Source organism: Camelus dromedarius, chromosome 2 (genome assembly GCF_036321535.1).
Source record: "Camelus dromedarius isolate mCamDro1 chromosome 2, mCamDro1.pat, whole genome shotgun sequence".
Lineage (NCBI taxonomy): Eukaryota > Metazoa > Chordata > Mammalia > Artiodactyla > Camelidae > Camelus > Camelus dromedarius.
Window position 1 is genome coordinate 114,681,698 of NC_087437.1, and position 22,701 is coordinate 114,704,398.

At 45.6% G+C, this 22,701-nt stretch overlaps 1 protein-coding gene and 1 long non-coding RNA gene across 8 annotated transcripts in view; one reads left to right on the forward strand and one right to left on the reverse strand.

Annotated features, from left to right (window-relative positions):
* The window catches only part of DOP1B (DOP1 leucine zipper like protein B), a 95,880-nt gene that overhangs the window by 65,033 nt on the left and 8,146 nt on the right, over nucleotides 1–22,701 (forward strand). For 4 of the 7 annotated variants that reach the window (XR_010376633.1, XM_064475751.1, XM_031459355.2 and 1 more), the window contains 12 exons: nucleotides 292–480; nucleotides 3,179–3,301; nucleotides 5,310–5,444; nucleotides 8,905–8,960; nucleotides 10,405–10,509; nucleotides 10,608–10,674; nucleotides 12,471–12,615; nucleotides 16,690–16,775; nucleotides 17,008–17,117; nucleotides 17,241–17,387; nucleotides 18,381–18,442; nucleotides 18,957–19,085. Coding sequence is in view for 6 of the 7 variants with exons in the window: in XM_064475751.1 (XP_064331821.1) it covers nucleotides 292–480; nucleotides 3,179–3,301; nucleotides 5,310–5,444; nucleotides 8,905–8,960; nucleotides 10,405–10,509; nucleotides 10,608–10,674; nucleotides 12,471–12,615; nucleotides 16,690–16,775; nucleotides 17,008–17,117; nucleotides 17,241–17,387; nucleotides 18,381–18,442; nucleotides 18,957–19,085 (1,354 nt within the window). In the remaining variant the exon portion in view is untranslated. Of the gene's footprint in view, nucleotides 1–291; nucleotides 481–3,178; nucleotides 3,302–5,309; nucleotides 5,445–8,904; nucleotides 8,961–10,404; nucleotides 10,510–10,607; nucleotides 10,675–12,470; nucleotides 12,616–16,689; nucleotides 16,776–17,007; nucleotides 17,118–17,240; nucleotides 17,388–18,380; nucleotides 19,086–22,701 lie in introns of those variants that run through there. The other 3 variants (XM_064475759.1, XM_064475762.1, XM_031459346.2) reach the window with 3 other exon arrangements.
* On the reverse strand, nucleotides 5,438–11,885 carry LOC135318515 (uncharacterized). The gene is made up of 3 exons (XR_010376635.1): nucleotides 11,038–11,885; nucleotides 9,017–9,205; nucleotides 5,438–6,759 (listed from the first exon to the last, which is right to left on the reverse strand). It is a non-coding gene; the product is annotated as an uncharacterized LOC135318515 (long non-coding RNA).

Below are 22,701 nucleotides of genomic sequence, written 5' to 3' on the forward strand. Positions count from 1 at the left end.
TTAGCTATTGATGGTTCTGTCCTACCTGGGATTAAATTTTAGACTGCAGCCTGTGCTTTGGTTGAGTGACTGGAACAGTTTGTAATGAGGGGTCTCAGAGTCACAGACATCCATACATCTTGGAAAGAAAGTCTTGGCTTTAAATGCTCAGGGAGGGAGGCATTTTACTTCCAGACCCCATGTGGGACTTGCTTGGAAGAGCGCACCAGCCCATCCCACCATCCCACCTCATGCAAAGGGAAACGACACCACAGATGCAGCCGAGTCTCATATGTTCATTTTCATTTTTAGACCACTGCTATGAGTGACCCTACCAATTTGAAAAATGCCAAGAATGCTATTCTGGAAGAACTGCCTCGAATTGTTAACACCATGGCCCTTCTCTGGAATGTTCTCAAGAAGGAGGAGACTCAGAAGAGACCCGTCGATCTCCTTGGAGCCACAAACGGATCCTCTTCTGTTTACTTTAAAACCACCAAAGTGAGAGAGCTTCCTCTCTGGTTTTATTATTTCCTTTTCTTGTATTGTCCACCGAAAGTTAAAATATGCAGGAATATATACACACTTAATCAAACCTAATGTGCTCAGTGAATCCCAAGTTAGAAGTAAGTCGGAAGTAGAAATCTCCAGTTTGTTTATTAGAATAAGTTTCCTATTCATAGAAAGAAACGCTTTTTGAGTTGTTTTGTTTATTTTTTCCCCTTTGCCTTTCTTTTTTTAAAAACAAAAGTAAAATCCCTGGGGGTTCCAGGTGGGTTACCTGAAGTCTACAACCTGTTTCTCTCAAGCATGTCTACTAAGACAGTTTCGCCCTTACATTCTGCTTTTAGTGGTGCCTTGAACACATTGAGGTGTCTTTGAGTTTTTTTATTGAACCAGAAGAAGCACACAGCCCAGGACAGTTCTAGTTCTGTTCCCTAACCAAACTTGGGTCCACTCTCTTGTGTGCAATGAAGCCAATCTACTGGGTTTTGGTGAAGGAAAGTGCAGCATTTATTGTAGGTGCCAAACAAGAAATGTGTGCAGCTGATGCTCAAAAAACCCCAACTCCCCAGTGGGTTTCAGGGAAGAGCTTTTAAGGCACATGGTCATTGTGCAGTTAGCTTCTTCCATTTGGTGAGGGTTTTAGTGTCTGTAAAACAACTCAGGAATGTAGTGAATGTAAAACAACATCAGATACTGTCATCTGTATACTTCAGGGAGCAACTAAAGATTCTGTGACTGCTGCGTGGCTGACTTACTGTTTAAATAGTTACCAGTTCTCCTGGCAAAACTACTACTTTTATCACTAAATGTTCACATCCTTTCAATCATTAACTTTTGAACCAAGCTTCTGTGACCAGGGAGGCCTGGGAGACGACAGCTTTTCTACAAACAAGAAGCAGGCAGAGGACGTGGGGAGGAGTGGTCTGTCCTGGGAAGGGCCCACAGGGTCCTGCCCCATTACAGTTCACTCTCCCTTGGAAGCATCCAGGCACGTGACTCAGTCTCTAATTGCCGCGTCTAGTAGCTAAGAATTATCTGGCCCTGTCTCACATCAGCTGAGCACCTGTCGGTGCCAGGTGGTGTCCTCAGGGCTTACACTGGCATCTGGCAGCCCCGGTTAAACAAAACAGACCAGAGCACAGGGAGCCAGCTCACCTGGGTTCAGCCTCCTGCTCAGGTGCTTTGTGGGACTTTGGACAAGTTCATTAACCTCTCTGTACTATGGTTTCCTCAGTTGCAAGCATGATGCCAGGCATCATCCGGGTGCCCTATGTTTATTGGCATATTTAGTCTTCACCTATGATGGATGTACTATTATTATTCCCTGATTACAGATGAGGACATTGGGGTGTAGAGAGACTAAATGCTTTGCCCTCAATTGCACACCCATAAGCAGTGATGCTGGAATTAGACCCAGGCAGTCTGACTCCCAGATCGGCGTGCTTTTAGGTTCTATAACTCACAGGTAGGCTGCAAAATGTTCTGTCAGTTCCAGGAATGCCCTCTAAGGGGATCTGCTGTATTCCAAGCTGCCACAGGAACCTGCTTAAATTAAGCTTTAAAAATAAGTTCTAAAAAGGTTCAGAAAATCCGTAGGCACTCACCCTGAGCTTCAGTTTTCTCGTCTGTGAAATGAGTCTGTTACTAGTAGCCTGCCTCAGGGGGCTCAGGGAAAGATTCATTGTGATAATGGCTAACATTTATTGAGCACGTAACTCAAGCCCTCCCTGAAGGACCCGAGGCCTCCAGCTGAGACCCCCACAGTCTCTCTAGAGCAGAAACCGTGGTAGGAGGGAGAGGACATCTCCATCCCACGCTCATTTGTATCTAAGGTGATTCTAGACAAAGACAGTGGGGACAGAGCCCAAAATAAATTCATTCATTCTACAAACATTTGTGGGCCTGCTGCTGCGTACCAGGCCCCGTTTATAGCCCAGTGTTTAAGACAGAGGAAGTAAGTCCTCGTCCTGCTGGCAGGCACAGGCACTGTCAATGTAAAAGCAATGCTGAGAAGTGCTACAGAGAAACGAGGGCACTGTGACAGCGTGCGACCCAGGAACCTGACCTGGGCTGGGGGTCAAGGCGGCCTTCCCGAAGCAGAGTGGCTGAGCTGGGACCCAGCTTGCGGGGCGTTGATGGGGTGGGGGGTGTTAGAGGCTGGGGGACACGCAGGATTTACAGAGGGAGAAACGAGGTTTCGTGAATGAAAAAAACCCATGTGTAGCAAAAGGGAGGGTAACGGGTGCTGTCCAGGGCCATGTTGCGGGGTTATTTTTAATTGGTTACATAGTGAAATTAGTTAAGTGGTACTTATTCCTGGAAGTTGAAAAAACATCCTTCCTGTTGAACATGAGCCCTTCCTGGGCTGGTTGACGTGGGGGCTTTCAGGGTGGGAACAGTGCTGGCCCCACTGTTTGGTCCCCTCTTTCTCACTGTGTCTGCAAGGCTTCAGGTGGCTGCTCGAAGGTGGTATTTATCACCTCCCTGGAGTCTCTTCTTGCTCAGCTCAGATAGCATCTGCCCGTCCACCTGCGGGCCCCCCATACTTCTCCTCCAGCCCCTCCCCTTCCAGGGACTTGCTAGGCCTGGTGCTGGGAGCACTAAGATGGACCCCAGGGCTCCCAGGGTTTACAGGTGGCGGTGAAGCGTGTCGTCCGCCGGAGCCCTGATTCCGCTCTTCTTTATTTTCCAGACCATACGACAAAAAATTTTAGACTTCTTGAACCCCTTGACAGCCCACCTTGGAGTCCAGTTAACTGCAGCTGTTGCAGCCGTGTGGAGCAGGAAGAGGGTGAAACACCACAGTAAGACGAAGGTAAAGCCGGAAAATCAAGGCGGTAGCTAAACTTACTCTGACAGAATACCAGAGTCACGTGTCATCAAAGGTGACGTCAGAGACCAACACGGGAAACTGTGAAAGTAGTTCCGCTGCTTTAAAAGCGCACAGTCAGACAGCCGAACCTCGTGACACCGGGGTTGGATGCTGGGTGGGTGGCGGTGGAACTCGCCCCAGCTTCTGTTTTCTGACTTTCTTTAACGACTCCATTGTACTTACGGTTCACCTTTTAAATCTGGCATCTAATAGTATGCTTACAAGAATACACATAACATGTACATTTTAAATAAAGACTTTATAGGGCAGTTTTAGACTTACAACAAAATGAGAGGAAGGTGCAGAGATTTCCCATATTCCCCTGGCCCCGCACGTGCACTCACTGCCCCGTTCAACATCCCTGTCACAGAGGTATGTTGTCTCCGTTGATGCATTTGAGACGTCGTCATCAACCAGGATCATCAGTCTCTTTTAATTTATAGAAATAATACTTGTCCATGATGGTAAAGAAAATTTAAATCATCACGTTCCTATGCCCAGACTTCAGTTTGCATTTTGTCTGTTCTTCCTCCACCAACTGGTCCATCACGAGGTCCTTCAGGAGCTCAGTTGACCTGTTTCTGCAAAACCAGCACAGCTTTCTTCCTTGGTTCCCTCTTCGACCATGCAGGCTCCTGCTCATCCCTCCCTCAGAGGGTCTGCCCCACCCCCGAGCGCTGTCTCAGTGCCCCACATGGACACCTGTTCCCTGAGAAGGCCTGAGAGGTTGGTGGCCCTGGCCACCCAGCTTAGAACCTGTGAGGGCTTCCCTGACAATAAACCTGATCCTTCCCAGTGCACATGACCACCTTATGCAGACTTCTTTCATCAAGTATACCTCCCACCCTGGGGTTTTCCTGCCGAGGCCAGCTAGTGTGAATCTGGTTTACGTGGTTTTCTTACTGTCCTCATGCTTTGGGGACTGTCTCTTGATATCAGCCTGTTTCCTTCAAATTAAGTCTATCTGTTTCTTAAACACTCTCTAAGCTTGAACTAACTAGAGTGACTGCCCCATCATCAAATGCACCTTTTATTCCTAATTTACAGCAGAGACTGATTACGTTATTGTAATTAAATGCCTGCCTCACTCTTTGTCAGGACCAACAGAGTCCTTTACTCAGTTTTCATTTAAATATTTGCTTGAAAGATTAAAACAAATCTCTTTCTCCAGGAGCAAGTATTATAGAGCGCTTTCTGTGTGTAATTCTTATTTTTGTTTTCTCTCTGTGAGCTTTAAAGGAGTGATTTTTTACTTTTTTTTAAATTCAAGTATAGTCAGTTTACAATGTTGTGTTAATTTCTGGTGTACAGCATAGTAATTCAGTTATAAAGAATATATATATTCATTTTCATGTTCTTTTCATTATAGGCTATTAAAAGATAAAGAATGTAGTTTTCTGTGCTATACAGTATAAACTTGTTGTTTATCTGTTTTGTATACAGTAGTGTGTATCTGTAAATCCTGAGCTCCTAATTTATCCCTCTGCCCTCTCCTTTCCCCTCTGGTAACCATATGTTTTCTATGACTGTGAGTCTGTTTCTGTTTTATAAATATGTTCATTTGTGCCCTTTTTTTTAGACTCCACATATAAGTGATATCATATGATACTCTTTTTTCTATGTCTGACTGACTCCACTTAGAGTGGTGATCTCCAGGTCCATGCATGTTGCTGCAAATGGCATTATTTCATTATTTTTTATGGTTGAGTAGTATTCCATCGAGTATATATACACCACAACTGTTCTATCCATTCATCTGTCAGTGGACATTTAAGTTGCCTCCACGTCTTGGTTATTGTAAATAGTGCTGCTGTGAACACTGGGGTGCATGTATCTTTTTGAACTAGAGCTTCCTCAAGATATATGCCCAGGAGTGGGATTGCTGGGTCATAGGGTAAATCTGTTTTCAGTTTTTTAAGGGATCCTAAAGGAGTGATTTTCATTTCTACAGATTGTCCCCGTGGCGAGCGCATCCCAGCTCACCCTCGTCGACCTGACTTGTGCGCTGAGTACCCTGCGGACAGACACGGTGCTGCACCTGGTGAAAGAGGTGGTGAAGAGGCCCCCGCAGATCCGAGGGGACGAGGTCAGGAGCCTGGGGCCCCTCCAAAGGAGTGCGTGCCTCTGACTCCGCGTCTTATACAGTGTGTTTGGGAGGGAAACGGGTCACAGGAGCAACTGGGAATTCGGGGGCTGTAAACAGAGGTGTTTTTACCGGGCTTTGCAGGGATGGTATGAAATGTGCCTCATGGGCTTCAGTGCTCCTGTTTTGGGGTGGGGACTGCTTGGGTCAGGGACCACTTCCATCCTTATGTCCCGCTGCGGGGCGCTCTGCAAGGACCTACTGTGTGCTAAATAGAATAAGTCCTTTAGGGGGAGGCAATAGCACTTGCCTCAAGCAACTTGCAACCTAAAAGGTGTCAAAGATAAGCAAAGCCGGATAATAATTAAAGGTGGAAAAGACCGATTTTATTCAGTAACAACTGCAGCAGGGGAGAGAGCAGGGCCCAGTTCAGATTTCTGCAGAGGTAACTGGGTATTAGAGGCAGAGAATGAAGGGTAGGGAGGGTGAATGAGCTGAGGCTTCCACAGAGTCGGGGGCATGGAAAATGACAAACAAGCAGGAAGGGGGTTGGTGGATATAATTAGTCCATTGGGTTTGCAAACTGTAATGCAGAAGGTAGGTTCCTACACTCCCACGGAGACTGGGAGACAGGGGCCCTGTCTTTCTCAATGATGATAGTTCAGAAGAATGGTTCCTGGGTCTTTTGAGAAAGGCATTCCCGGGTTGTAGGCGACATACATGCATCTCAAAGGGAGAGGAAGAACTTATAACTATAAGCTTCTCTTAATACATGCTCTAAGGTAGGGAGGTCAGGAACCTGTCAGGTATTGGCTGAACCAACAGCAGATTCCTTCAGAAGCCTAGTGCTTTCCTCCTCGGACAGGCATTTTAAAGGGGTTGGGTTCATCACCCTAAGGATGTGGCTTTGAGCTGCTGGAAACCATGCCAGTGTTTGTTCACGTCTCCTAGTGTGTGGGGTGGATGGAATCTTTGTGCTAAAGGTACAACCTTGTGGACCAAGGTTGAGGCCTAGTCAAGAAGAGGGCTCGGAGGAGCCTGACTGGGCTGGGTAAAGGAGAGCAGCTTTGTCAGTGGATGAGTTAAAACTTTGCATAATTTTTATAAAGGTACAAAATTCACATCATAGGACTTAACTCACACTGGACATTCTGAGAAAGAGGAGATTTCGTCTGGCTGCAGTGAAGGCAGTGGCATTTGAAGTGGCATGTGATTGAACGATGAAGCTCCTCCAGTTTTTCTGCTCAGTGTCCACGTAGCAGTTGAGGGGAGCCATGCTGCTCAGATGCCTTTTTGTTTATGCACAATGATTCTGAAACTGAACAGATTTCATGGTTTAACAGTTTTATGCCTTAGAGATTTTTGTTTTTACCAGAGCAGATCTCTTCCTTGAAAGTATTAGAGCTATTTTATTCTTAAATTGATAGAAACTAGGGATTTGTTTGAACCTTGAAATTATTGCCTTCTATCAGGTGTGGTAAAATTATACAGTTAGGAAAAATTTAAGGTTAATTCCAATCTAAGTGAAAATTAATGGAGTGGACATAGTGATTATTAAAAAAGTTTTACTCAAACAGATATTTGTGCACCAGTGTTCATAATAGTGTTAATCACAATACCCAAAATGTGGAAACAACCCAAGTATCCATTCACGGATGAATGGATAAACAAAATGAAGTATATACATGCAGTGGAATATTATTCAGCCTTTAAAAGGAATGAAATTCTGATACTGCTGTAATGTAGGTGAACCTTGAAAACATTGTGTTAAGGGGAATAAGCCAGTCCAAACAGACAATGTTGTAAGATTCCACTTATCTGGAATACCCAGTAGTCGAGTCCATAGAGACAGAAGGTGGAATGATGGGGTTACCAGGGGGTGTGGGGGAGGAAGAAATGGGATTTAGTGCTTAGTGGGGACAGAGTCTGAGTTTGGGAACATGAAAATGTTCTGGAGGTAGTAGTGGTGGTGGTTGTCCAACAGCACGAATATACTGAGAGCCCTTATACCTTAAAAATGTTTAAAATGGTAAATTTTGTTAAGTATATTTTAACCAAAATAAATTTTTATAACAAGTAAAAGAAATCTCATACTCAGGATGGTGAACAAAAAGCTGGACCTTAGAATCAGAGCTGTATTACCCCAGAGTGAGAAAACTGACCGAGATGATCTTTAGTGGTTTTTGTAGCTCTGCCAGCCTTGGAGGAGAACTCCCCACTCAGGGCTCCTCCCTGAAAGGGCCTCTGGCACAGGGTAGCCCTCTGCAGAAATGTCCACGCTGGGAAGGCCTTTGGGGCTTCTGACCACTCAGTTATACTCAGGGCTCTAGTCCCCTTTCTTCAGTCCTGTGTTAATTGAAAAGTATGTGCATCCAAGGTGGGGAGTCCTGAATAGTGAAACTGTCCCCGCCCCTGGTCAGCCTGTGTCCTAGCTAGGGAAAGAAGATAAGCCAGCCTAAAAATGAACACTGCGAGGCCACGATTATGGAACCAGCGAAGTGCTTAAGGAATCAGACATCAAATGGGCACAGGCACCTTCACCGCAGCTGTCGGACGTCTGCCCCCAGGGCTCCCAGTGCCTGGTGGTCTTGTCGCCTTTTGCTCCTGAACGTGACTGTGAAAGTGATGAGCCCTGAGGAGAGGGGCCAGGTGGAGGAGCCATCAGATCTGGAGTGGATTTTCATTTATGAGTCTGAGCAAGTCTCAGGCGTCGGGAAATGGACCTTCCTCGCTGCTGTTCAATCCCCACAGATGGCATTCTGGCCGCAGCCCCAGGGGAGCTGGCCCTGCGACAGCTTTATATACAGAGCAGGCGCTTCTTGGTTTTGCTCCTTCACGTTTGAATTTTTACATGTATCTGCAGTTCCTGGGCTAAAAAAAAAAATCTAGACATGGTCTGGCTGACTAGCTTTTGGCTGTTCCCATAACAAAATGACATTTTGTGGTTAGTGTAGTTAATTGGCTCAACTTCTGTAACTTCTATAAATAGCCTTTTACAAGCAAGGAGGGGGAAAAAATTGTGTTTTGGAAACCTATTTCTAAGTAGTTCCAGCCATGTGGGATTTTGGAAAGTTGTCTGGGCTGGGTTTGAGGGAATTCCTGGAGCTAAGAATTAGAATTTTGTATTATTTCCTGTCTGTAGCTCGTCCTGAGGTCTACTTTGGCCACCAACTTTGTGTTTGGGGAGGTTCCGTTACGATGCCAACACTTCCCTAAATACTTGTTAAGATTCTGGAGCGGGAAGTAGGTAAACATGAAGGAGTGGCTCTGGGACCTCATAGGGTACATTTGTCTTTGTTTCACCTGGGAAATACTTTCACGTCTGTTATTATATTTGAAAGACTCTTTGGCTGAAAACCTTTGCTTTGTTAGGACACAGAATCTGTTTCGCTTCTGTATTTAAATTCTTTTTTAGCCTCATTTCCTACCAGCTGGGATTAATTGGCTTTGCTTTAATTTTCAGAAATCGCCCCTCGTGGATGTCCCTGTGTTGCAGTTTTGCTTTGCTTTCATCCAAAGGTAATGCAGAGACATTTCTCAGATAGAGGTGCTATTATAATATTATAAATACTTACTCTGATTGTGTGTCTTGATTACTGGAGAGCCTTAGTTCAGAAAGGATCTGAGTGGAGTCCTGATTTCCTCCCGAGGCATGGGAATGCCCTGATGATCTTACTTTTCCTTCATCAGAGATCTAATCTGACATTTTAAAGTCCACGTGCTGAAAGTTGAACTCTTGATGTCAGCAAAGCTTGATATGAGGCCTGGTAAATTCGAGAAGAAACAATTTGCGTTAAGTTGATACCCAAAAAAGGGGAGGAGTACTTTAAAGACCTCATTTAGAAAAAGGAGAAGTGATTATTTTTGGTCCTGTCCTCAGTTTTTTCCCCGTGTTTTCTGCTGGGTGTCTTCTGCTTGGGGTTACTGAGCTGAGTGTCCAGGAGCAGCCGTCTCCGCTATGCGACGAAGTGAAGCGGGTCCCCAGGCAGCACTTCTCTGCGGGGGAGGGGAAGCTTGGCTGGGCCTCCTTGAGATCCTGCAGGAGCCTGTCCCCAGTGCAGTCCCAGGCCCCGGGGCGCTGGCTGCTGCGGGGAGCCTCGACATCCTCACGTATCTCAGGAGTTTCACAATAAATAAATTTGGCAACCAGCGGCAAGCTCCTTGGTTAACAAGTTCACGTTGCGCAGGGAGATAAAAGGAGGGTCATAGTGCCTGGAGTCCCTGGGTCTGAGGTGGAGTTCAGACCAGCTGTTCACCCTTCACCACAAGCAGCATTGTAGTTCTTTCTCTAGGCGTTGACGATGAGTCGGTCACATCCCTCCTCGTGGTAACTAACGCATATTGTAACACGAGCAGGCGCCGGTTACAGTGGCCTCAGTGATGCCTGGGCCTTCCCAGCAGCTGCAGGAGCTGCATCCCCCTTTTATGGATGTCACTCAGGAGGCAGTAAATCAGGGACCAGGACTGAACCTGGGACCTTTGGCTGTGGCTCAGCTGCGGCCTCGCTCTGTAGCAGCAATCCAGAGTCAGCCTCGTTCCCCGCGAGCCCTGACCTGACAGCTACTGAGGATCAGCTGCTGGTGGGTGACCCCTGATGTAGCCCTTTGCGACCTTCTGATGGCTGACTCTGTTACCAACAATGTTGGAGAGGCCGAAGGTTGGAACCAGACAGGCCCAGAGAGCAGACAGCCTAGTACGAGGCTTTACTTTATAGACGGGGAAACCAGGAGCATCTGACCTGTCAGCAGCAGAGTATCACATCTCCAGACTCCAGGTTCTTGCCAGAATTCCAAAACTTAGCTTGTGTGTATTACAATTTTAAAAAGACCTAACAGGTCAGGGAGATGGGCCATCTTCCCTTATGCTTTCCAACCACCTGGGTCTAAAATGTGCTTATAAACAAACATTTTGCTTTGACCTATTCGTGGTTGGATTTTTTTTTTCTGTTTTTCTTTTTAAATAGGCTCCCAGTAATAGCCTTGCAAGAGAACTTTCCTTCGCTACTGGGTGTGTTAAAGGAGTCTGTGCAGTTGAATCTTGCTCCCCCTGGGTATTTTCTGCTTCTCAGGTATGATGTCGCAGCACTCACGTTACTGCATTTTTCTGCTGGAACGTACTCTTATTTCTGCAGCATTCTCAAGTCTGAAGCTGCTTGTCTCTCAACAGCATGCTGAACGACTTTGTAACAAGAACTCCCAACCTGGAGAACAAGAAAGATCAAAAAGACCTGCAGGTCTGTATGTGCAAGTTTGGCAGATTGTTACTGTTCCATTGGCAGAACCAGATCTTAAATTTGCGTTTGTTCCCATGTCTGACTTCCTCCGTTACTGTCTTTTCTGGGCTCAGCAGACTCGGGCCAGGCTCTCCTGCTGAAGGTTCTCGTGTTAGACTTGAGTGATCCACCGTAGAATTCACAGGGTGCCCTCTCCCACCCTGCTATACGCAAATGTGGGTGGAGCTTACTCTTCAGCATAGTTGGAATAGTAAATCTATCTTTATACACAGATTTCTTTCCTTATAACCTCCCCCCACTTTTTAAAGCAATATATACTCATAGGAAACTTCAAAAATGCTGAAAAATTAAAGTAAAACTCACCCAGTTGAGAAGGAAAATCTTCTCCATTGAGTAGAATACCAACTAAGAAGCAGAAGTCGTGATGGAGCTGAAAAATCACTATCTTGCAACCGTTGTAGTCATTGAGTGAGGAGCTTTTTGAGTCAGTCTTTAAACTGAGGGGTGTTGTTTATGGCTTTGGTGATATTACTGCTAATTGCTGTGATCCCGGCATTTGTGAAAGGTCTGTCCAATTCTTGATTCCGAACCACCAGTGTTCTGTGTAAAGCCAGTGACTCCTTTGGCTCAGCTGGTGGAGAAGAAAGCCTTCGCAAGGTGCAGGCGCTGCCCCAGCACTTGGGTACCACTTCCCAAACTAGCCTGGCAAGCACCCCCTTTTATGGCCAGCTGCCAACCGTGGCCCCTTTCCCTTCAGTCCATCTGGGCGGAGTTTGGCCACAGGCACCACCTCCACCGGTGCAGCTGGTGCACCTTGCCTCTGTCCCCATCGGCAGGGGGCCAGGCAGCACCCTACTTCCACCCCGTGGTGTCCCAGCCTCAACAGACTCCTTCCTCCCTTTTCGAGACACCCTAACTTCCTCCCCATCCACTTACTGCACTTGAAGTGGGAGCTCCGCTAAGTCCTCAACCCCTTTTCTTGATCTTCCTCTCTGCCATCGTCCACATCAGGCCTCTGCCCGGGCTTACTGCGGGCACCCTCCGGCTCACCCTCCTTGCCTCTGGCAGGCAGACGTGCTCCTGCTTCATGCCTGGTCACAACTGCTGGGCTCGTGGTGGAAGTCAGGATTGTTCTGTTCTCAGACGTCAAGGACGTCCAGCCACTCTGAGCTGGTGATGTTGAGGATACTGACTGGAGAAACCCGCTCAGTGTTTCCACCTCTGACCCAGCTACTTGACCACGTGATTTCCTGATTATTCTCCTGACACAGATGACGCCTCACCCCACCCTCATGCAGTCAGTTTAATTTATTCAGTTTTGTCTCTTGTTGTATTACTGCAAGGTACATTGCTAGCAAGAACCCATGGTCCTAAAGAAACCAGAAATCTAATCTGCCAAGTGCGTTGTGCGGCTGTGACTTCCTGTGTCTGTTTTACCCACACGGGCCATATGGTAGCCGTGGGCCACGTGTGGCTGTTGAGCTCGAAATGTGGCTTGTCTGGGCTGCATGTGCAGGAAGTGTGACATGCACGTCGGATTTCAAAGACTTAGCACAAAAAAGTGCTGAATCTCACTAATAATTTTTATACTGATTATGTGGTGAGAATATTCTGGACCTACTGGGTTAAATGTTATGAACTTGTTCCTTGGAATGTGGCCCCTGGAGAACTTGGTATTACCTATATGGCTCACAGATGTGGCTTGCCTTGTATTTCTATTGGATGGGGCAGTTTTGGGCACTTAGGATTCTTGTCCTTAACTAACTCCCTTTCCCCTTCCTCCCGATTCCTCTCAGGAAGTCACTCAGAAAATTCTAGAAGCTGTCGGGAACATTGCTGGCTCTTCCTTGGAACAAACCAGCTGGCTAAGCAGAAACCTGGAAGTGAAGGCCCAGCCTCAGATATCTCTAGAAGAATCTGACGCTGAGGAAGATTTTCACGGTAGGTGTAGATGGGTCAGAAAGTAATGGTGCTGCCAGCTCGTGGGTCTGGTCTGCCTTGAACATAACTGGTTTTACTTCCTACAACATGAGTTGTACATATAATAAGCAGTAGGATTCCACTGGAAGTGTCCCAAGTGGCTCATTGCCACCGTGTTAAGCCCTCACTGAACCCAGATGGGGGCCCAAGAAAGTAACTTCCCAAGATAATTTGCTTGGACTCAGTGATAGAAATCTGTGTGGGGTAAAGAATAGGAGAATGTGTGTTTTTCTTTTTGTGGCTCTGTGGAAAGAAAACTTAGTAAACCAGCAAGCTGTCATCAGGCACGTGATGTTATGTTTCGTTTCTGGCCAACACACCCCAGCCTCTCGGTGGTCCTGGTGTTCCGTCATGCCCGGGACATGAGGAGTTTGTAATAGGCATCATGCGGAGTAGGCTCCCCCAGGCTTATTGTTAGTTACAGCTTCCTAGGAAGATGGTCGGGAGACCCTCGGAGGGGACGCATCTGTTTACTCCGAGGACCGCTGATCAGCCAGGTACCCTTGAGGAGTCTGGATTAAATGCAGCAGTGTGGGCTGTTCATTGCCAGAGCCCTAAGGACCCCAGAGGAATCTATCAGTCAAGCCAGTCTCAGGCTATTAGACCTGCTGTGTCAAGGGGGAAGCTTGACAGAGGCACAGGGGTGTCTCAGTGGGGACATTTGGGGAAGTATTTATAGGGTTGTGGGGCCTTGGCCAAGTTGTTTGTGGCAGATCTTTCAAGGTGGGGACCTGGGTGAGACTGAGTGATAAAATAGCTTTGTGAAACCTTTTGGCTCAAGTACGTGAGAAGCCCAGGCATCAATGCCTGGCTTTCGGCATAGCAGGAACCAGGCATTCAGATGAGGTTTATCAAGTCTCACATGAAGATTCTGGATGGCTCTTCTTGGGCCTGCAGCTGACCCAGGGGAGGGCGGGAAGAGGGCTGGTGCCCCGGAGCCACGAGGAATGGACTTCCACCCGGGAAGGGCTGCTCTTCCCAGGAGAAGGAAGGATGCTGTGGTTCCCCCATCCATTACTTCCGCCGCATTCACTTGAGAGCTGGTTTTGTGGCTTACTTAAGAAAAATAATTACACTTTACTCTGAAATGAAGATCCTACAACTAATGTGCTATCATTTGCTAACTTAAACCAACAGTTATGCTTTCTCGGGCTGCTGTGGTTATGGTTACAGTTGTGGTTCTAGGGAAAGAGAACATCTCCTTGGCTAATCGGTCTTTAGTTGTTTCTGTCGTGTGTACTGCTGTGTGAATTACACTGCCGCTCCACCCCCAGTGCGGCTGCGCTGTGTTGAGTCAGGTGGTATAGGGCCTGGCTTTTGTGCAGTAATTGAGTTTAAGCTCCAGGCAATACTATTGTAAAATAATTAGCTGATTTTTATTTTAAAAAAGAAATCATAGACTTCCAAAGCTAGAGATGCTTTTGGGCTTCTCAATAAGACTGACTTAGCAAATTACAGAGTACCAGAAGGGTCTCTGGATCGTAACTGTATTTCGTGTTGGTCTTGAATAAACTGAGCATGCATGTTGGCCATATAAGGCATGAAACAGGATGAGGCTTCCAATGCTGCGTTTTCCTCCGCTGAGAGTTTTTATGCCGGCAGTGGATGTGCAAGGTCTTCCTGTATCTGTGTGTCTGGCGTGGGCCACGCCCTGTGTTCTAGGTGCTGGTGCTGCAGCAGCAAACACAGTAAGCGGGGCCTCTGCTCTTGTGGGGCTGGCACGGAAGGTGACAGTCCAAAGTAAAGTAACAAAGGTACCTTTCAACTCTTCTGAGAATCCAAAATCACTCCAAAATGAAAGTTTTTTAATGGCCAAAAGAAAAATAAATTACCAAGAGAATTTCAGGTGCTTCTTAGTACTGTGAGGAAAATCAGAGTACTGTTACAGGGGTGACTGGGGTTGGGGGGGTACTGTAGGTGTCCCCAAGGAAGTGACAGTTGTGCTGAGAAATGAAAGATAAGAGGGCAGCCATGTGAAGACCTGGAGGAGATGGAAAGTCCTTGAGGTGGGAGTGGGCTGAGACCAAGAACCTCAAGACCAGCTTGCCTGGAGCCTAATGAGCAGTCATCCAAGGTCAGGGGGAGCGGGAGGCTGAAGGCTGTCGGGCGTGATACAGAGTGTGCTTAAGAGCTTGGTTGTCTGCCCACTGCTGCAGAAACCCATTAAAGTGTTTGGAGCAGTAACAGGATCTTCTTGAGTATTTAGAAAGCATCAGTTTGGCTGCTGGGAGCCATAAGGGCTCTGGCAAATGAGAGCAGAAACTGGGAGTCCTTTGCAAGGATTTCGTGGTGCTTTGGGCAAGAGATGATGTTGACCTGGAGGCGGGGGCGATGGAAAAAGGTGGACTGATTTAAGTGCAGGGTCAGCAGAACTTGCTGATGGATTGGACGTAGTAGTTACAAAAAAGTAATCAAGGGTGACTTTGGTTTTTGGTTTAAACAATTTATTGAGGTGGAGAAGACCGAAGCAAGAACATTATGAAGAGGAAACTCAAGGGTGGGTTTGCAAGTGTTAAATTTTGAAATGTCTGGGAAGGTACCAGGAAAGGTCACTGGGGTAGAGGAAAACCCAAGAGAACATAGAGTTATGGAAACTATGGAGAAGAGAGTGTTTCAAGAAGGTGGGTGGAGGAAACCAGCAGAAGCCTGCTGAGAAGTGAGATGAGGACAGATTCTGGATTTGACAAGATGGAAATCATTGCGGGTGGGAAGACGTGGTTGGAGTAGGTGGAGGAGAGGATGGCGATGAGGAAGAGGAGACGATGGATGTTGATAACTTAGTGTCAATAGGATAGTAATGAAGTAGTGCTAAGGGCCAAAGAATATCTTTCACTTGGTTTATTTTTCAGTTGGTGTATAGCAAAGCATGTTTGTATGGTGATGAAACAGTACATCAGAGAGGAAGAAATTAATACCAAAGAGAGAAAGAATAGTTAGAAAGCGAAGTCTTAGACAGTCCTAGGGCCAGGATTAATATCATAAATGGAATTACAGTTCTTTGACAGGAGCCAGGAACATGTCTATCAAAACAGGACACATGGTAGAGAAGACAGACATAAATGTTCTAGATTAATAGCTCATGGTGGTCAAACTGAGGGAGTTCCTACTGGTTTACATTCATTTTCTCAATGAAATGTGGGGTGAGGTTACCAGCTGAGAAGGGACAGGTACTGGTGGTTATCAAGAGGGGAGGTGAAAGAATTATGCTGGAGAGTGGGAAAGCCAGCCTGCCCCGAGGGAATGGGTAGGGTTATCTAGTAACATCAGGCCCTTTTTGAGATTCAGCGTCATGAGGTCAAGTGAGATCTGTTTCATAGTGGTTTGGTTTCTTCCAGAGCATTTAGCTACGCTGAACTCCATGGGCAATTGTTGGGTTTAGCCAGCTTTGCGTTTTCCTAGGTGAGTGCTTCAGTGGGAGAGAGAAGCAAAATGAGTTGAGGATGTTTGAAGGTGGACAATAGACCGTGCGTGTGGGTGGGGTGGGGGAGGAATGAAGACTTGAGGGAGTCAGTGGGTTGTTAAGGTGGTGAACTCAAGAGCTTAGAGGCCTGTACAAGGATTCAGGAAATTGTCAGAGCAGGGTTCAAGGAGTAAGTGAGCAGGAAAGATAAGATGTGGTTACAGTAGGATGCTGGAAATGGAGGCTTTGGGAATCGGTGAGGTCAAGGGTGCGATGATGACAGTGGGTGGCTGAGCTGGAGCAAAATAAAAGATGGTCGGAAGGGAAAAGGTTAAGGGGCCCAGAGGCCAGGGTGTTAGACGAATCGTCCAAGGGGTTGTTGAAGTTCCAAGAATGATGATGAGAAGTGGGGAGGAAGACAGCGAGTTGGTGCTCATTTATTTGAGCACAGTACTGAGATGCTTCGTTGCTGAAAGTGAAGACATTAACAGAGAGGAACACTTCCATACATAATCAGTACTTCCATAATATGTACTTCCATACATAATCAGTGTGAACGGTGGGGTTCATGACTCACGTTCATGTGATGTCTCAGGGGCAGAAATGATGAAAACACAGATGCCTCTTTCTATCAGCAGGTGCCGCTGCCGCCGCTTCAGCGATGGTGTCCGCGTCCGCCCCTTCAGTGTACAGTGTGCAAGCCCTCTCCCTCCTGGCAGAGGTAAATACACATCTGACTTGTCACCCCTTACGGAGGTAAGTCTCTGCAAAGGCGTTCATTCTCAGGTGCAGGGCGCACTGGCTGCACCGTCCCAGGTGAGCGCGTAGGTCAGTCTTGGCCTCCCACTGCACCGTGGAGTTTTCTCGTTAGGCTGTAGATACCCTGAGGACTGAATTTTGTACTGCCGCTGGCTTGAGGAGATTTCTGTTTTCTGGCCATCCTTCCCTTTTAGGTTCTGGCAACTCTCCTGGACATGGTTTATCGAAGCGATGAGAAAGAGAAGGCAGTGCCGTTGATCTCGCGTCTGCTTTACTACGTTTTCCCGTACTTGCGCAACCACAGGTAGCTCTGCCTTCTCCGGGGTACGCCGCCCACATGTGGAAAGAGAGATTATGGGAAATGCATCCAGCGCGTTTCCTCGCACAGCCTCTGACCTTGACCCTTTCCCCTTCGCACCCCATTCAGCGCCTACAACGCCCCCAGCTTCCGGGCCGGAGCCCAGCTGCTGAGTTCTCTGAGCGGTTATGCCTATACGAAACGGGCCTGGAAAAAAGAAGTCCTGGATTTATTCTTGGACCCTGCCTTCTTTCAGATGGACACTTCTTGTGTGCAGTAAGAAATGCTGTCCTGATAAAAACGTGCCCTGCATCGTTGGAAAAGTGTGTGGGGTTTCTGTAATCAGTTCTCACACCCGAAATGGGAGCAGAGCTAGCCTCAACCCAAGTCATAGGCCATCACTCGCATGTTAACTGTGTAGTCCTGGGAGAGGAGTCCAAGCTTTAATGCCTCGTTTTTCTAGTCAAGAGGAGAGTTTCAAATAAGAGCATATTATCCCTAAAGAGCATGATCTGGAGTTCCAGTTGTCCTCAGTCTAGAACTACTTTATCTTGTAATCACAAATACTTGACCAATGTTAAGATGACAGGGCCTACTGGTGACACTGCCATGCCCTTATCCCACTTCTTGGCTTATGCTCCTTGAGTCCTGACTGAGTCCTTGTGGCTGGCCAGGCTCTGCACGGGCAGCGGAAATCCAGGCTGTTACAGCTGCAAGACGAATTTCCTGTGCCTTTTTCTTGGGAGGTCAACAAAACTATGTGTAACTCTGCCCCTGGCTTGTCTGAACACTCCTGTATTCATGGCAGGATAGAAGGTGGAGACTGGTCAGCTTTTCTGTACAGCCTGAGAGTTTGCCTACCACCCCCAGAGCCCACGGCTCTCACCCTGTGATGCTGTTGCCCTGGCGGGGAGCCCATTGAAAACTAGTGGTCTTTGTCTCCACGACCCCTGCTTCTTTCCATCCACACAAGTGCATGGACATCACCTGTGTGAACATATTTAAGGGCAGCCCTTGCAAAAGCCAAAATACCTTGACACTTGGTGTTTTCTGTTGTGGTGAGCTCTGTCATTCATTCCCTAGGTTAAGGTTATAAATGAAAAGTCTTTTCTTAGCTTTTCCTTATATAAAAACTATTCATTCGTTTCACTAACTTTTCAGAAAGCAGTTTTTAATAGATCTTATAGGAACATCTTCTTTACTTGAAGCTTTTAATCAGACTGTCACCTTTTGCATATTTAACTAATTTTGCTTTTATTTAATATCCAGTTGGAAGTCCATTATTGACCATCTTCTGACTCATGAGAAAACAATGTTTAAAGATTTAATGAGTAAGTTCTTCTGTGTTACGTGCACATAAGTCACACTTTGAAGGACCGATGCTTTTGGCCATAGCTTTTGCTGCGCATTTCAGATCCCTGCTCACACCTTTTACGATGCCGTCTCAGCCGCAGGCTGCAATATGATGTACGTGATTTGCCAGCAGTAAATTGATGCGCCTTCCTAGTTCCAGTCTGTTGGCAAGAATGCCTTTAACAACATTTTCTACAGTGTCATGGTGGAGAAATGCTTTGGAAAAGTAATGATAAGTTGACCATAATTTGTTAGGAGTTCTTTCCTGAACCTTATATCCTTTTCAAATACCAAATCATTAAGTGTTATGAAAGTAGTAAGTCCTTTTATAAATGTGAATATCTGAATAATAATAACTATATGCCCTTACTCCATCAAGATTGTGATTTTTCACCAGGGAAGGTAGGAATTACACCAGTACAAATTTCCAGTCACTTACCTCTCATTGTAGTTTTCTCACTAAAGGGAACGTGTTTGCTCTATTTCTTCTAGACATGCAGAGCAGTTCTTTAAAACTGTTCTCCAGTTTTGAGCAGAAAGCCATGCTGCTAAAGCGCCAGGCTTTTGCTGTCTTCAGTGGAGAGCTTGATCAGTACCACCTTTACCTTCCTCTGATCCAAGGTAAGAAGGCCAGCCCCTCCCCCCTGGCCCACCCCCGACACACACACAGGCCCAGAGGGGATGAGAAGGCTGGCCCACAGCGTGTTTTGGCAGAATGGTTGGATGTAAAATGAGGAGTCAGCAGGTGTGAATGTAGAACTTAGGAAATATATCGGTAAATCTGAAACTTCATGTTAAAAATCAGTTATTGCGGGGGAAGTGTATAGCTCAGGTGGTAGAGTTCATGCTTAACATGCTTAACATGCTTAACATTCAATCCCCAGTACCTCCATCAAAAAAAAAAAAATTAAATAAGTAAACCTGATTAATTCCCCTGCCTCCCCAAAAAGAAACTTTAAAAAATCAGTTATTATATATAAGGCCATTAGTTTCTATAGGTAGTTATTTAAAGTCTGGGATTTGATACAACATTGTAAACTGACTATACTTCAGTAAATATATATGTATCCAAAAACAATGTCTAGCACTGCTTCTCCTCAATTCCTCCAGCAGCCCAGACACTTTGAGTTTTCAATACTGAGTGAGGCTGGTGAAGGAGCAGGATTTTGGAGAAGTATCTCACTTTTCCTTGGCAGCCTTTTCTCTTCTTCATACTCATGTTATTCCTTGTCTGCTTCAAAAAGGAATGATTGTGGATAATGGTACATGATTTTGGAGGTTTTTTTTTTCCTCCTGATAAAATGTTGAGAGGGCAGAGTGAACATTGTGTTTTAATTCTCAAATAGGAATGTGTTTTCCTTAAGACTCATAGCCTGAATGGAATATAATAAACAAATAATCTTTCAAGATTTGTATTAAATATCATAAAGACTAGTGTAAGAGATAGTTTTAAAAATATTAGAATTACGGTATAAATCCTTTTTGGGGGGTCAGTTTATTAAGGTATAATTTATATACAGTAAAAATCACCTTTCTGGTTTATACAGTTCTGTGAATTTTGATAAACACATATAGTCATATAACCACCACTGCAGTCAAAGTACAGAACATTTCCATCACCCCAGAAAGTTCCCTTTTGCCCCTCGGAAGTCAGCTCCTCCCATGACCCCCTGACCCCGTCAATCACTAAATCTGATTTTGTTTGTATAGTTTCATCTTTCCCAGAATGTCCTATACATGTGATTAGACGGTGTGTAGCCTTTGAGCCTGGCTTCTTTGACTTGCATGATGTATTTGAGAGTTGTTCTTTTGTATTATCAATAGCTTATTCCTTTTTATTACCACTTATTTGTAGTATTCCGTTGTGTGGTCTGTTTACCAGTTCACCAATGGAAGGGTATTCAGGTTGTTTCCACACAGAATTATGTCACAGATCTCTTACCCTGCTCTCTTAAAAACTGTAACTGACAGTTTACAAATCACTTGCCTCTGTATTGTCATTGTCCCCAGGATTGTTGATAGGCCCAGCCACTGAGGTCCTGGGGTGACAGAATTCAGAGTGTTCTCTGTCAGTCTTGGGATGTTGGCCCCATAGAGCAATGACGCCCAAGTCAAGGGAGCAGATGCATCCAGAAGCTTATAAGTTGCACACCCTCGTAAATAGTTCAGGCCTAATCAGAAGAGGCAGGAATGGGGAACGTCTGCCATTTCTCCTCTGGGATTCCATCTAGGGTCCTTTTCCCCTGATTGACAACGCCATCAAGTGGCCCCAAGGAGGTCAATCGATGAGCACAGGGTGAGGAAGTGAGCAGCTCCGTACACCTTGCCTTATAGTGACAAAGATTTTACATTGATCCCAAAAGAAGCTGTAAATAAGGTTAAAGCAGTTATTACTTTTTTAAAGGAGTGGGAGGACAACAAAATGCTGCTTGTCTAGGATGAAAGGAGGACAGGTATCACTGCCCCCCCAACAAAGGCCCCTGATGAGGGGATCAGAAAGGTCTAGAGGCAGCGCTCTGTTCCCTTTAAGCTGGATGAGTGTAGCTCATTCCAGCTCCACTGGGGTACTTGCCATCTTTTATGTCTTCCTCATTGTCCTTGTATTAGCTCCATTTTTACATCAGGATTCTGATCCTCAGAGAGATTAGTACCTGCCCCTCTGGCTCCCAGCGATAGGCTGTGGTCCTCAGTAGGTGCCCTTCGAGACAAGTGGAGCAAGGGGACGACTCTAGTTCTACAGGTGGGAAGCAGACTCGGTGAGATTGAGCGGCCAGCCTAAGCGAGGTTCCACAACCTTGACGGTGGTACGTGGATGCTGGCTCAGGGCTTTTCCAGCTCTGTGCTCACAAGGACTCCTCAAGCCTGTAAGGTTTATCACTCAGCTAAGAAAGGAATATTAGAGATTGAGGAAAACTAGAGCTTCTAAAATAGATCGTCTTAGCTGAAGAATGATCTCATGAAGTTAGCTTTTATTTGAAGCATCAATATAAAATATGCCCTATGTGTGCCAACCACTTTTTTTAATACTCTATTTTGAAATAGATTAAGACTCACAAGAAGTTGCACAAATAGTACCTCATGTTCCTGTTACTATTCCTCCAGCTTCCCCTGTGATCACATCTCATATAAACCTAGTCCGTCGTCAAAACCAGCAAGTCGACATGGGAATATTACCATAACCCAACTAGAGACTTTTTCAGATTTCACCAGTTTCTGCACGTACTCTTTTTGTGTTCGTGTGTATGTCTAGTTCTGTGAACATATACAAATTCTTGCAGCCAGCACCACATCCAGGATAGAGAACTCACTACAGAACAACTCCCTCAAGTCACTCCTGCTTTATATAGTCACACCCTCCACCAACCCTAAACCCTGGAATCTGCTCATCTGTTCCCCATCACTTTAATTTTGTCACTTTGATAATATCCTGTAAATGGAATCATATAGTATGTCACCTTTGGAAATTAGCTTTTTTCATTTAGTACAATGCCTTCGAGAACCATCCCAAGGCAAGTGGGGTACATTCATGGATGTATCAAGAGTTTGATCCTTTTTAATGAGTAATAGTGCTCCATTTTATGGATGTACCACAGTTCATTTATCCATTTACCTGATGGACATTTGGGTTGTTCCAGTTTTTGGTTATTGCAAAGAAAGCCTCCATGATAAATCATTCATGTATCATTATTGTGTGGACATAAGGTGTCATTTCTCTAGGATGAATACACAAGGGTTTGATTACTGCGTCGTATGGTAAATGTGTGGTTAACTTTACAAGAAACTGCCAGACTGGTTTTCAGAGTGGATGTGCCATTTTGCATTCCCACTTACACAGTAATTGAAGTGTCATTACCCCTTTGCTGTCTGTAGGGTCTGCAGAGATTTCCCTTCTTTCATCCCTGATATTGGTAATTTGCCTTCTCTCTTTTTTGGTCAGTCTTTCTAGAGATTTATCAATTTTATTCTTCCTTTCAAATAATTAGATTTTAGTTTGATTGATTTTTCTCTATTTTTGTTTTGTTTGCAATTTCATTTATTTCTGCTCTTTATTATGTCCTTCTTTGTACTTGTTTGGGGTTTATTTTGTACTTTTTCTAGTCTCTTGAGGTACAGGCGTAGATTATAGATCTGAGTGCTTTCTTATTCTATAATGTAAGCATCTAGTGCGGTAAATTTCCCTCTCAGCAGTACTTCAACTATATCCCACAAAATCTGATATTATATTTTAACTTTTTCA